At 54.9% G+C, this 12,762-nt stretch overlaps 1 protein-coding gene across 1 annotated transcript in view; it reads right to left on the reverse strand.

Annotated features, from left to right (window-relative positions):
- Positions 1-7,341, reverse strand: part of LOC103075631 (neuropeptide W) — a 7,536-nt gene extending 195 nt beyond the window's left edge. Inside the window, 5 exon segments of the mRNA XM_082930982.1 lie at positions 4,914-5,060; positions 5,233-5,325; positions 5,416-5,923; positions 5,926-5,974; positions 7,336-7,341. Coding sequence (XP_082787108.1) covers positions 4,914-5,060; positions 5,233-5,325; positions 5,416-5,923; positions 5,926-5,974; positions 7,336-7,341 — 803 coding nt within the window.
- Positions 7,342-12,762: the final 5,421 nt, after the last annotated feature.

Genomic DNA, 12,762 nt, shown 5'->3' on the forward strand with positions numbered 1-12,762 from the left:
CCCCGCCCCCTCCGCCCTGCCGCCCCCGCCCCGGGTCCAAGCCACCCTGGTCATTTCCCTTGCCTCCGCGCTCCGCCAGCCCAGGGAGGCCCCGGGGGAGGCGTCAGGGGACCCCCGAATCACCAGGACCCCTCTGTCTCGCCCCCATTCTGGGCAGCCTTCTTGGCGCCAGCGCCTTTGCCTCCTATGCCAGTAACATTTATTGAGCACCTACTGTATGAGCAGCAGGGCCCTGAGGCGGGAAGGGGGTGGAGAAAGGATCCTTAGACTGAGGAACCCCTATACAGGGGCCCGAGGGTAAGAACAAGGGCCATGGCTCTGCCCACCCTCCTCGGGAACCCCCCTACCCCCCCCCCCTCTCCCCTCCCATGCCCCGTTCCTGTATCAGAATCCCTCCTGCAACCCAGAGCTTCCCTGACCCAGCACAGAGTCCCAGGATGGTCCAGGAGGCAAAAAGAGGGGTTTGAAACTGACAAGGCAGCAGCCCCTTCCTATATCCTGTAGGCCAGTGATGGAGTGACTTCCTGGCCCTGCCCAGGAGTGATTGTGCCTATCTGTGCTACGTTGGACCATTAAGCATTCCCCACCACCATCCCCTCCCTTTGCCAGGGCCCCTCACTCCTGTCCCTGCCCATGCCAGGCCTGGTGGGTGACTGCAAAGGGTGAGGGAATGACATGCACTTGTTTGGCTGGAAGGAAGCGGTCTTTGCTACCCTCCTCCTGACCTAGGATGAAATGTGCTGATGGCTTGGGCCTCTGAGCACTAGCCAGTCAGCATTCACGGGAGCTGCTCCCTTGAGCAGGCCTCTCCTGCACCCCAGCTCTTCCTCCCCTCCCCTCCCTCCACCTCCACCAGCATGAATGCCCCTTTCTCCCAACTGATGGACAGTCATTTATTCTTTGTGTACCTCTCTGAGTACATTTTACCTGGAACAAACCTAGGGGTCTCAGGCCATTTTACAGATCAGGAAACAGGTCTGGAGAGGGAAGAGACCCATGCAAGGTTCCCCAGTTCCCCTTGGGCCCAGGGTGGTGAGATCCCAAGTCCACCCTCTTCAGCTTTCTCAGTCACACATACAGGAAGACAGCTGAGCTGCAGGCTCACCCTCAACCTGCCCCTCCCCAGCCCTGCTCAGCACCCTGCACATACCTGGCCCCCAGGGGTCAGGCACAGCCAGCCCAGACAGTTCCCCATGAGGGGAAAAGCTGGCTGTGCTCAGGCCCAGTCCTTGCTGCTCCTTCTTCCCTTGCCAGTGCCTGCAGCCTGGGCTCATAGCCCCAGCCCAAGCACAGGGCCTGCCTCTAGGCAGCCTCCTGGGCCACAGCCCCTTGGGTGTCCACACCCCAGCTGCTGCCCCTAAAAGCCACTTAGGCTGAAGCGGCAAGGCTGCTCCCCCATCCCCACCTCTGAGTTACTGGATGATGCTGCCATAGGTTCCTGCCTGGCTAGCCACCTCCATCTGTCTGTCTGTCTGTCTCTCCAGAGGCTGCCTGTCTGGCCTGTGACTGGCCTCCCTGAACCCAATCTGGTACTGCTGTCCCCGGAGGCAGTGAGGGTGGGTATGGACAGTGGGGTACACCATATGCCACCCCAGGTGGGGTTTAGGGGTCACCCTATAGCAACCAGGACCACCCAGGACCTGCCATGCTATAGCTTTGAGGCCATACTAGAGACAAGGGAGGTGGCTGGAGGGGAGACCCCCAGACCAAGGGGAAGGGAAGGTAGGGAGGGACCCCTGATCCCTTGGGTCAGGAGGCTTGGAGACCTCTTCCCCTTCTGTAGAACAGACACTCCCAGATAAGCCTTCTGCAGCCCAGGACTCAGCCTGTGAGCGAAGATGGTTGGGAACAGAGCACCACTGGAGGGTGGGGTAACCAAGGGATGTGGTCACAGCCAGGGGCCAGGAACACTGCGCCCCAGAATAACAAAGGAGGCCCCAAAGCAAAAGAGAAGCCAAGGAGGTACCAAGAAAGGTTAGCAGAGTAACAAAGCCAACATCAGAGTAACAAAGGGGACAGGTAGCAAAGGAAGTGGATAAAAGCAACAGAATAAAGGCAGCAGGGAACCACTCCGAAGGGAGAGCAGGAGTGAGTGAGAGGGAACAGGGTGAGTACAGAGCGCCTGGGGTGACAGAGGTGAAGAAAGCTGACCCAGCAGCTCTCTGGCCAAACTCTCCCAGGCCTCTTCCTTCAGCCGCACTGTGCGGAGGTGTGAGAGGAGAGAGGCCAGGCAGCAAAGGGAAGGGAGAAGCCTGGGCAGCGGCCCAGAAGTGTGCCCTGAAAGGTGTTTGGGCTGGAAGCTGTTTGGGTCGCTGAGGATGGCCTGGGGGAGATGAGCACGAGGCCAGCAGCAGGCGGGAAGGCAGGCAGGTTGCAGGTGAGCAGAAGTCTGGGTGACCCCCACCCCCTCACGCTCCTGTGCTCACCCCACTCCTGCCATCCCGGTCGGCTGGGATGCGACAGAGGGAGAGGAAGTATGTCAGATCTTCCAGTCCTTCTCTCCCCTAGGTCCACCTGGTGTAGGATTGTCCTGTGCTTCTGTTTGGGGGGAGGGGGTTTCCTCTGACCTTTGAACCTACCTCCCTGCGGAGATGGGGCAGAGCCTGGGCCTGGGCAGAGACTCTTTTGGTGTGACCGTGAGCAGAGGATTGTCACCTGAGGGAGGGCCGGAGCCCCCTCCCTAATAGGCATTAAGGGCCTCGCACAATGACCAGGCGTCGCTTATGACCCTTTCCTTCAGACTTTGCCAGGCCTCTCTTCAGAGCCCCATATTGGAGCAGGTGGGACCAGCACAACGGGAAGAGAGATGAGAACAAGAGACCCAGAGATGAGAGGGAGAGAGAATTGGAGAGGCTTCGAGGATCGAGGATCTAAGAGTGCGGAAGCGCATAAGGCCCGTGGTCAAGGACTCCCAGGTGGACTGCCCCGCCCACCCTGGGATGGCCCCGCCTACCTCCTCCCAGCGCCAGAGGAGCGGAGTGCGACCGCAGCCCAGGAGAGCAGCCGCACAGCGCCTCTGCCGGCGATGAGTGGGATTACATTGTCCGGGGAGCTGCCCAAGGTTCCACCTCTCTGTCTCTGACTGGTCCAGCCCTGCCGAGTGGGGGATTGGAGTGACACCTGCGCCCTAGGGCTGCTTGCACTGCAGGAGCATAGGGGCGCCCTGGGGGTGGTAGCAGAGAAGCTGGGCCTCTGCTGAGCTCCTAACAGGCTCTGCTTTCTCGTCTTGAATCTGGCACCAACCTCTCTGGACTGGGGTATCATCAGGCAACATGAAATCTAGCCCCTCACCGAGTGTTCCAGCACTTGTGACCAAACATTTGCAGGCCACTTGGTTCCAGGCCCTGGCGAGCACTGGGGAAACATCACTGAGACCCAGGGAAACAGATTTGTGTACCTTGGCAAGGGGAAGCCCAGGGCTGGGGCAGCCTCCAGGAGGGGCATTTAACCTGGCCTGGGGCCCTGGAGTCCTCAGGCAGGGTGAACCACAGGGCTGTTCTGGAATCTGCCTAGAGTTCCTGCAGGCTGTGTGGGGAAGGGGAGGGAGGAATGAGACTGTGGAACAGGGCCCGGCCTCAGAGCATGGATTTCATTGCATGGGTGGTGGGAGCCCTTGAGGTGTTGTGCACTGGGGGTGACAAGGTCAGGACACCAATGTTTTGAAAGGCCAAGTTCAGTGAGGAGCAGGGGCAAGAGCACTGGTGGAGTTGGGGGAGAGGAGGTTGACCTCAGTGGTCTGTGACTTCCCCCAGTGCAGATCCTAGAAGAAAAAAATACTGAGTGGAATCAGAGTAAATAAATTCTGGAGTCCATAAGAATTGGAAGGGTGGAGTAAAACAGAGTACCTGTATTAGCAGACCATGTGGAACAAAGATGCACCCAGGAGATGAGAGGAAATTGCCAGTGGGAAGAGGCCTCCAGAGGGTGCTTCCAGAGGCCAAGGAGGTTAGTGTGGGAGCTGGCTCCATGTGGGCACCCCAAAGCCAAGAGCTAGACAGACATAAGGCCACCCCTCCCCTGTCCTTGCTGGGTGCCCCAAGGGCAGCCTTGCCACATGGCCAAGGGAGAACTCCAAGGGCAGACAGCATCAGGGCACAGTCACCAGGCACTTCGAGGTCCAGGACAGTTGTGGGAGTCTGAGACCACACTGAAGAGGGTTGAAGGGGGAGCAGAAGGGTGGAGTGAGGGCGGCACTGGAAGGGGACCCAGGTGGAGGGAGGTCCTTGTTATTCAAGATGGCAGAGCACATTTATATGGGGGGACTGGAGACAATAACTGGACATGCAGAAGGGGATAAGAGGTGGAGGGGTCCCTGAGGAGGCAAGGGGGTCTCAGGTGGAGGGACCCTTCCTCCCTAGGGAGAGATCATGGCCATAGCGATGAAGAAGGGGGCCAGGTGTTTCCCACTTTGTCTCTGGAAGCCCTTGGCTGAGGGGAGGGAGGGATTCCAAGGAGATCCGGGTTTGAAATGAATTCTGGGAGATGGGGAAAAGACTGGATGGGCTGCCAGGTCTTAAGGTGCCACCCCCTTGGGGAGGACATTCTCCCCATGCTGGCGAGGGGGCATAGTGAGGGGACCTCCTATGGGCCTCCTAGGAGGCTGGAGTGGGGGCTCCAGCTCAGCGCGGAGGGTGTGAGCTACTGCTCTCCTCCTGCACACCTTGGTAAGTGGCAGCAGGACCCAGGGTCTGACTGCCCTCCCCCCACCGTGGGATACCCCTTCCCTCCTGGGGGACCCTGGGACCTGGTCTAATGACCTCACACCCTAACAGGAGGGGCAGCACTGGCAGAGAAGGGAGAAGGGGACCCAGCCCCCAGCAGAGTCTGCCTCCGTCCCCCATTCTGCCCCGCAAGGACACACAGATCTCGGCTGTTGGGGGGAGCTTGCCCGGGCCAGCTGGAGGGCTCCTGACATTTGCCAGGGCGTGGGCGCGGCTGTTTGCGCCCCGAAGCTAGATGCAAAGTACACATCGCGGAGGAAAAGGGTCAAACACCGGGGCGCGGCAACTAGGCAGGTTTTATTGACCAGACGGCCGGCCTGCTGGCAGAAGACATTCCACCTGCGTCAGGCGTAGGGGCGCGGGCAGGGGCTGCAATCAGGACGGCTGTGGGGAGAGGCGGGGGCTGGCGAAGGCGGTTCCCTGCGCAGACCATGACTGAGCAGGAGACACTCCGAAGGCTCTGGAAAGAACAGAGAGGACCGTGGGAAGAGGGTTGTGCGACCGCCACTACCGCTCCCCCGACTCCCCAGGCTGGAAGAGTAGGGACTGCCCCAGGATAGCCTTCCTGTACTGGGAGTCGGGGATGGAAAGGTTGTAGGGTGCCCTGTGGGCTGGCAGACGTGCGCTCCGGTCTCGGATCTCCCGAGACACCCTCGATCACTGCTGTCCCCGTCCCCTTCCTCTCCCCGCGTACCTGGCCTGCTCTTCAGAGGTCCAGGAGTAGGATCCCAGCCGCAGCTCCGGTTGGGGCGCGGACTTCGGGCCGCGCGGGCTGCGAGGCGCACTCACGGGGAGCCCTGCGCGGGAGCTTCTGCGTCGCACCTCCCACAGTTTCTGAACTCCGGAGGGAAGCAACAGAGCATCGCGGGCGGCGGGCCCCCCAGAGACGGTGCTTCTGGCAGATGGCCCCTGGGGGGACACGCCCAGGCCGAAGCCGTCCCAGGCAAGGGGCCCGGCAGCCGGGCGCAGTGCGCGGCGCCACACGTAGGGCGAGCGGCGCAGCCCCATTAGCAGGCCCGCGGCGCGGCCCACCGTGTGGTAACGGGGACTCGACACGTGCTTGTACCAGGCGGCGGCGGGCAGCGGCAGCAGCAACAGCAGCAACAGCAATGCGATCAGCCAGCGGCTCGCAGTGGGCCCCCGCCCGGGGCTCCGCACCCCCGTGCCCCGCGCCAGGGTGTTCACGTTGACCGCCGCCCGGAGGGCGGACCAGAAACTGGCTCAGTCGTGTCTGGGCGCGCAGTGTCGGGAAGCTGGAGTGCGGGAGGCTACAGGCTAGGAGTTGGTGCGGGTGGGTCCAGCTATAACTGCTCGGTGGCCCCGCCCCTGCTCGCCCCCGCGGTACCTGAGGGGCTCCCCAAGGGTAGGGGGAGGGATGAAGTGAGAGGAGGAGCCCAGGCTGCGGGGCGGGGACGTCTGTTACTGAAGCACCCTCGCTGAGTGGGCCTCTAGGTAGAATTCATCTTGACGCTCTGCTGGGGGCTCCCCTGCTCCCCTCTCTTAGCCCCCTCTGCCTCTTCCCCCAAAGAGAGGAACTTCCAGGCATAGGGATGGGGGGACAGGATGTTCCCTGAGCCAGAGCTCTTGCAGGTGGGGCACAAGCAGAGCAAAGACAGGGAGGCCGGCAGAGCCCTACTGGGGTAAAGCAGGAGAGCTGATTGGTGGGGGCCCTCTGCACCACTCAAGACCCCTCTGTGTATGTTCTCCCTGGAGGGTTGTTCCCTGTCCTCGCCTAACACAGCTATCAAATCTGTTCCCACACCCATTCCTCTCCTCCCTAACCCCTAGCTTCTCCCCAACAACCCACTTCCCAGCTGCAGCTGGATGGATGCTCGCATCAAACCCTCTCTGAAACAGTGGTTAGGTTAGGCTCCCAGAATAAAGAGTCAGCCCCTCATACTGCCTGGGAAGGATAAGCTCTGCAGTCTTCCAGCCTCCTCTTTGGTTATGATCCCCCCCAAAACCACTTTCTCTGGCCAGGGCAGTCTCAATTCACTTGCCATACCCAACAACCCGTGAGTTTGCCCACCTCTGTGCTTCTGTGCCTGGGACATCCCATCCTTTTCAATCTGGCAAACTCCTACTCATCTTTCAGGATCCTGCTTAGATAGCCCTTCTCTGAATAGTCTCCCAGAGTATCCCTCTGTGCCTGCCTGGGCTTAATAGCCCCCTTCCAGAGGGCAGGGCCTGACCCATTCTTGCCTGAGTCCTAAACCAGGGAGGATGCAGCCCTCAAAATAATCACACCTCACCCCACCCCCCAGCAACCACACCACTCACGGGGCACCTTCTAGATCCCAGACATCAAGGATCCTGAAATATCTTATTTTGATCTCCAAACAATGCCACAACGTGGGACAATTATTGATTCCATCTACCAATGAAGAAACTAAGGCATGGGGAAAATTAACTTGTTCCAGGTCACCTGTTGGGTAAGCACTAGGGGGAGTGGGGCTCAACCTAGACCCCCAGCCTGAGAGTTCCAGTTTGGGGACCCCAGCTGCAGTGCTCAATGGAAACCTCCCATCCCCCTCTGCCTGTCTCTTCAGCAAAAAAGAGGGGTGATCCCAGGGGCATGGGGGAACACAGTCTGAGTCTGTCCTTCCTCTCAGACCTGCATGTTGGAAGAGGAACAGAGGGGCTGAGGGGTGCTGAGGATGGTGCCTGCTTCTGAGGCATGAGGGGCAGAGAGATTCTGGTGATCCCCTGGGGAGCTCTAGAAGCAGCAGCAGCAGCTCTCCCCACAAAGGCCCTGCAGAGCTGCTGAGAAATGTGTCCTGGAGCCCAGTGACCCAGGCTTGATGGTGGTGGATGTGGGGGGAGGGGTAAGTGCCTCAACCTCTTCTGCCTCAGTTTCCTCATTTGTAAACTGGGGATAATCCTGGTCAGCTTGCTGTGAGTATTAAAAATACAGGCTGGGACTTCCCTAGTGATGCAGCGATTAAGAATCCGCCTGCCAATGCAGGGGACACAGGTTCGATCCCTGGTCCGGGAAGATCCCACATGCCACAGAGCAACTGAGCCCGTGCCCCACAACTACTGAGCCTGCGCTCTACAGCCTGTGAGTCACAACTACTGAGCCTGTGAGCCACAACTACTGAAGCCTGGGCGCTTAGAGCCCATGCTCTGCAATGAGAGAAACCACCGCAATGAGAAGCCCACGCACCACAAGCCCCCACTCGCCAACTAGAGAAAGCCTGCACTCAGCAACAAAGATCCAATGCAGCCAAAAATAAAAATATAATAAAATAATTTTTAAAAAAAAAGAAAAGAAATCCAGGCTGGGGGACTTCCCTGGTGGTCCAGTGGGTAAGACTCCACGCTCCCAATTCAGGGGGCCTAGGTTCAGTCCCTGATCGGGGAACTAGATCCCACATGCATGCCACAACTAAGAAGTCCGCATGCGAAATTAAGACCTGGCGCAGCCTAAATAAATAAATATATATATATATATTTTTTAAAAATCCAGGCTGGGCCTTGACATCTTGACACTGTGCCTGGCACACAGTAGGCGCTCTATAAATGGCATGGCTACCATCTAATTGCTGTCGCTGTTCTAGCGGCTGCCTAGTCCCCTAAATTGTCAGAGAAATCCCTATGATGGAAGGGTGACAGCGCTGGGACCAGGCAGGGAGGGGGTACAGAGGAAGCCACTTGCGCACCTGGAGGGGCCTGGAGGACCGAAGGGACCAGTGGGCCAAGTGGAAAGCTGCCCCCTCCCACCTCTGCCTCACTCTCCTGGGGCCCCTCCACCTTGAGAGCTGCCTGGAGTGCTTGGTGGGTGGGCAGTGCGGCACAAGCGGGCTGCCAGGGTCCCCTGGCACTGCCGCCCCCTCCCTAATAAGGGGATGCAGGGGCGCAGCCTGGGCAGACAGGGAGCTTCTGCAGGGAGAACGTCATCGATATGAAATCTGACCAATCATGGCCTATGCTGTAATGGACATTTCTGCACAGTTGGAAAATTTAAGAGAACTACAATTAGCAGCATGGTAAATCTGAAAACGCAACGTTGAGCAAAGAAAAAAATGCTCTGCACAATGATACGTTCGGTGTCTGAAGTTTAAATACCGGCAATCCCTCCCGCTTGTTTATGACTGTGAACCAGAGGGAGTGAAAATGTCAGGGTGCAGGTGAAGGATGAAGGCCACATTAGGACAGAGCAGGGCGGCTGCCTGTCAGCTGGAGGTGTGTGGAAGGCAGGCAGGGAGGGAGCCCAGGGCTGGGTAAGGGAGAAAGGCACAGAACAACCTGATGGTCCCTGGTGGCTCCTAGTTTGGGGTGCTCAGGAAGAGGGGCTCTGTGCTTTACCTAGCCCTGACCCCAGGGGCCCAGGGACAAATGTCTCTGCCAGCCCTCCCCCACCCAGGACTCTGGAGCCAAAGTCTATTGCCAGAGGAGGTAGTGGCCCTAATGGTCCATGAGAGCTGCCTTGTCTTTCTGGGGCTCACCACTCCTTTCATCCACACACAGCCCCTTCTAGAAGCTGACTGATCATGGCTTCTGACTATTTGCACACCACCTCCCCTGACACTGGACCAAGCCCTCCAGAGACTGGGACCATGTCTGCCTCATACTCACGGCCCCCACCCAGGCACAGAGCCTGGCTGCCAACAGGAACCCCATCCTAATGACACAGTAAATGAGGAAATCTCTCCGTTTTGTCATTTTAAAAATTATTATGTTTTGTAATATCAAGGTCATATATGTTATAAGTCAAATGCTAGTATAAGGGACAAAACAAAGCTGTCTCTGTTCCACCCTTTCACATCCCCATCCTGCCCGCCAGGGGCAACTACTTCAACTCTTTCAGCTATTTTTCCTAGTATTTGCCTCCATATTTTGAAATCATAAACTTAACTGCTACTCTAAAAACGGGTGGTCTTTTTAAGGAGGTATAAGATACTTTGAGTAAAGTGTGCACATCTTAACAATTGCATTTGTTACATATGCCTACACTTGTGTGCCCACAGCCCAGATCAAGGTAGAAAAGATTTCAGCTCCCTAAGGGGCTCCTTTACGCCACTTCCTAGCCAGAAGCCCCAGAATAACTCATCTATCACCTTGGATTGGAATTTTCTCAATCTCAGCGTGGTTGGCATTTGTGAGGCTGTTGTGGCACGGTAGGATGTTGAGCAGCATCCCTGGCCTTTACTCATTTGGGTAGGCAGCAAAATAGCCCCTCCCCAAAGATATCTATGCCCTAATCCCTGGAACCTGTGAATATTTACTTTACATGGTAAAGGAGAATTAAAGTTGCAGATAAAATTGAGGATGCTAATCCACTGAATTCAATATAAGCGAAGCATCCTGAATTATCCAGGTGAGCCCAATGTAATTTCAAGGGTTCTTTAGTGTGGAGGAGGGAGGAAGAGTCAGAGAAGGAATGGTGACAATGGAAACAGAGGGTGAAGTGATGTGCTTTGCAGAAGGAGGAAGGGCCACGAGCTATGGGATGCAGGCTCCCCCAGAAGCTGGAAAAGCCAAGGAAATGGATTCTCCTCTAGAGCCTCCAGGAGGAATGCAGCCCACCTGCACCTTGATTTTATCCCAATGAGACCCATTTTGAATTCCTGAATTTCAGAACTGTAATATAATGAATTTGGGTTGTTTTAAGCCAGTTTTTGTGGTAATTTTTTTACAGCAACAATAGGAAACTAATGCATCAGTAGATGTCAGTAACAATCCCATCCCACTGTGACAACCAAAAATGTCTCCAGACATTTCCACGTCTCCTTGAGGCCAAAATCACTTCCAATTGAGAAACACTAACTGAGATTATAAACTGCTGCTTTTAAATTTACCTTTTTTTTTAGGCATCAAATGCCTTCCTCCTAATTTATTAAATTTATTTATTTATTTTTGGCTACGTTGAGTCTTCATTGCTGCACGCGGGCTTTCTCTAGTTGCAGAGATCAGGGGCTACTCTTCATTGTGGTGTGTGGGCTTCTCATTGCAGTGGCTTCTCTTTGTTGTGGAGCACAGGCTCTAGGCGTGTGGGCTCAGTAGTTGTGGCTCATGGACTCTAGAGCACAGCCTCAGTAGTTGTGGCACAGGGGCTTAGTTGCTCCGCAGCATGTGGTATCTTCCTGGACCAGGGCTCGAACCTGTGTCCCATGCATTGGCAGGCAGATTCTTAACCACTGCGCCACCAGGGAAGTCCCATGGCTTCCTCCTAATTTAGATGAAGCTTTGGCTCTCTCCCACCCCAGTCACCTCACTTCTCATCTCTCCATCCTCCCAATATGATTTTATCATAATTTTTGGTTGATACTAGTCAGCATTTATATTATTCTGACCATGTAAATATTACTCTCTGCTGAGCCAAGTAGTGTTCTATAATTACATTTTTTTCTTGTTGATAGCTGTCATATTATTTTTCTTTCCTTGTTTTTCTATATTCTTAGTTTGTTATTTCCCCCCAAATGCTCCAAGGAGCTCCAAGCTCCTTGCAATAAATTTTCCTGATTCTCAAGCACACAAGGAGATCACCCACCATCAGTTCCTTATTTACTCTGGAAATCTCCCTCTGGGAGCCCTTGGCCTCCTGCTCCAATCTGGACATCCACTCTCTAAGCCTCTGCACAGGCATCATTTGAACGGGGACATGGGAGCTAAATACTTTGTCCTTTTTATGTTGATGGCTTTATGCGTTGATGGAAAGTTTTTCTAGGTGTATAATTTGTGGATGGAAATCATATTCCTTCAGAAATTGGAGAGAATTTCTAGCTTCCAGTGTCCCAGGATTGTAAGTCTGATTCTCAATCCATCATACAGGTTTTTCTCCCTCCTTACCCCCTCCCTCCTGAAGCTCTCAGGCCCTTTGCTTTACCTGTAGTACTCTGGTATTCCATGATGATGTCCCTCACTGAGGGTCTTTTTTACTTGATTGGGTCCTTTCAACGTGGAGACTCATGTCCTTCAGCTCTGGCATACCTTGCCTTATTGGCTCTTTGATAATTTGCACCTCTCCATTTTCTCTGTTCTCTCTGAAATTCCTATTAGTTAGATACTACACTGTCTGGATTCAGACTTCTATCTTCTTATTTTCTCTGTTTTCTATCTAGTTGTCTTGTTCTGCTTGCTGAGAGACTTCCTCAACTTTATCTTCCCACTTTGCTCTTGAACTTTTCGTTGTTGTTAGTTTTGTTTTGTTGGCCGCGCCATGTGGCATGTGAGGTCTTAGTTCCCCGACCAGGGATCAAACCCATGCCCCCTGCATTGGGAGTGCAGGGTCTTAACCCCTGGACCTCCAGGGAAGTCCCTGTTGTTATGTTTTTAATTTTTAATTTCTAAGGGCTCTTTCTTGTTCTCTGTTTTGTGGTTGTTATGGTTGTTCAAGGCATCCTAGTCTCATTTCATGGAAGGAATATCTTTCTTGTGAATAGCATATATATATATATATATATATATATATATATATATATTCTTGAAGGAGGAACATCTCTTGAATCTTTCTCCTCCTTTTTTATTTTTGCGGTACGCGGGCCTCTCACTGTTGTGGCCTCTCCCGTTGTGGAGCACAGGCTCCGAACGCGCAGGCTCAGCGGCCATGGCTCACGGGCCCAGCCGCTCTGCGGCATGTAGGATCTTCCCGGACCGGGGCACGAACCCGTGTCCCCTGCATCGGCAGGCAGACTCTCAACCACTGCGCCACCAGGGAAGCCCTCTTTCTCCTCCTTTTAACCTCCACTGCCACTATCCATGTTCAGGCCTTTCCCTCCTTTTCTGGGATTGCTTCTGTGGCATATATATATATGTTTATGATCTAAAATTTCTTTCTGATCTCTGGGTCTGCTTGTTTTCATCCCTGTATCACACAGTGCAGGCTCTCCTCATGAGTCTGGAGATCGTTGGTTGCTGGTGCACAGTTGTGAGTGAGACCCTGCAACACTGGTTGGCTGCTCCCTTTTTGGGGGGCATGGCTTGCTGAGTGTGGGCTTCACTGTAGGGCAGCTGGACAGCAGGACAGCTTTTCTTTCTTTCTTTCTTTCTTTTTTTTTTTTTTGACTTAAAACATTAGGTGTTTATTTTTCTCAAGTAA

This window comes from Lipotes vexillifer, unplaced genomic scaffold, assembly GCF_000442215.2.
Source record: "Lipotes vexillifer unplaced genomic scaffold, Lipotes_vexillifer_v1.1 scaffold914, whole genome shotgun sequence".
NCBI classification, from domain to species: domain Eukaryota; kingdom Metazoa; phylum Chordata; class Mammalia; order Artiodactyla; family Lipotidae; genus Lipotes; species Lipotes vexillifer.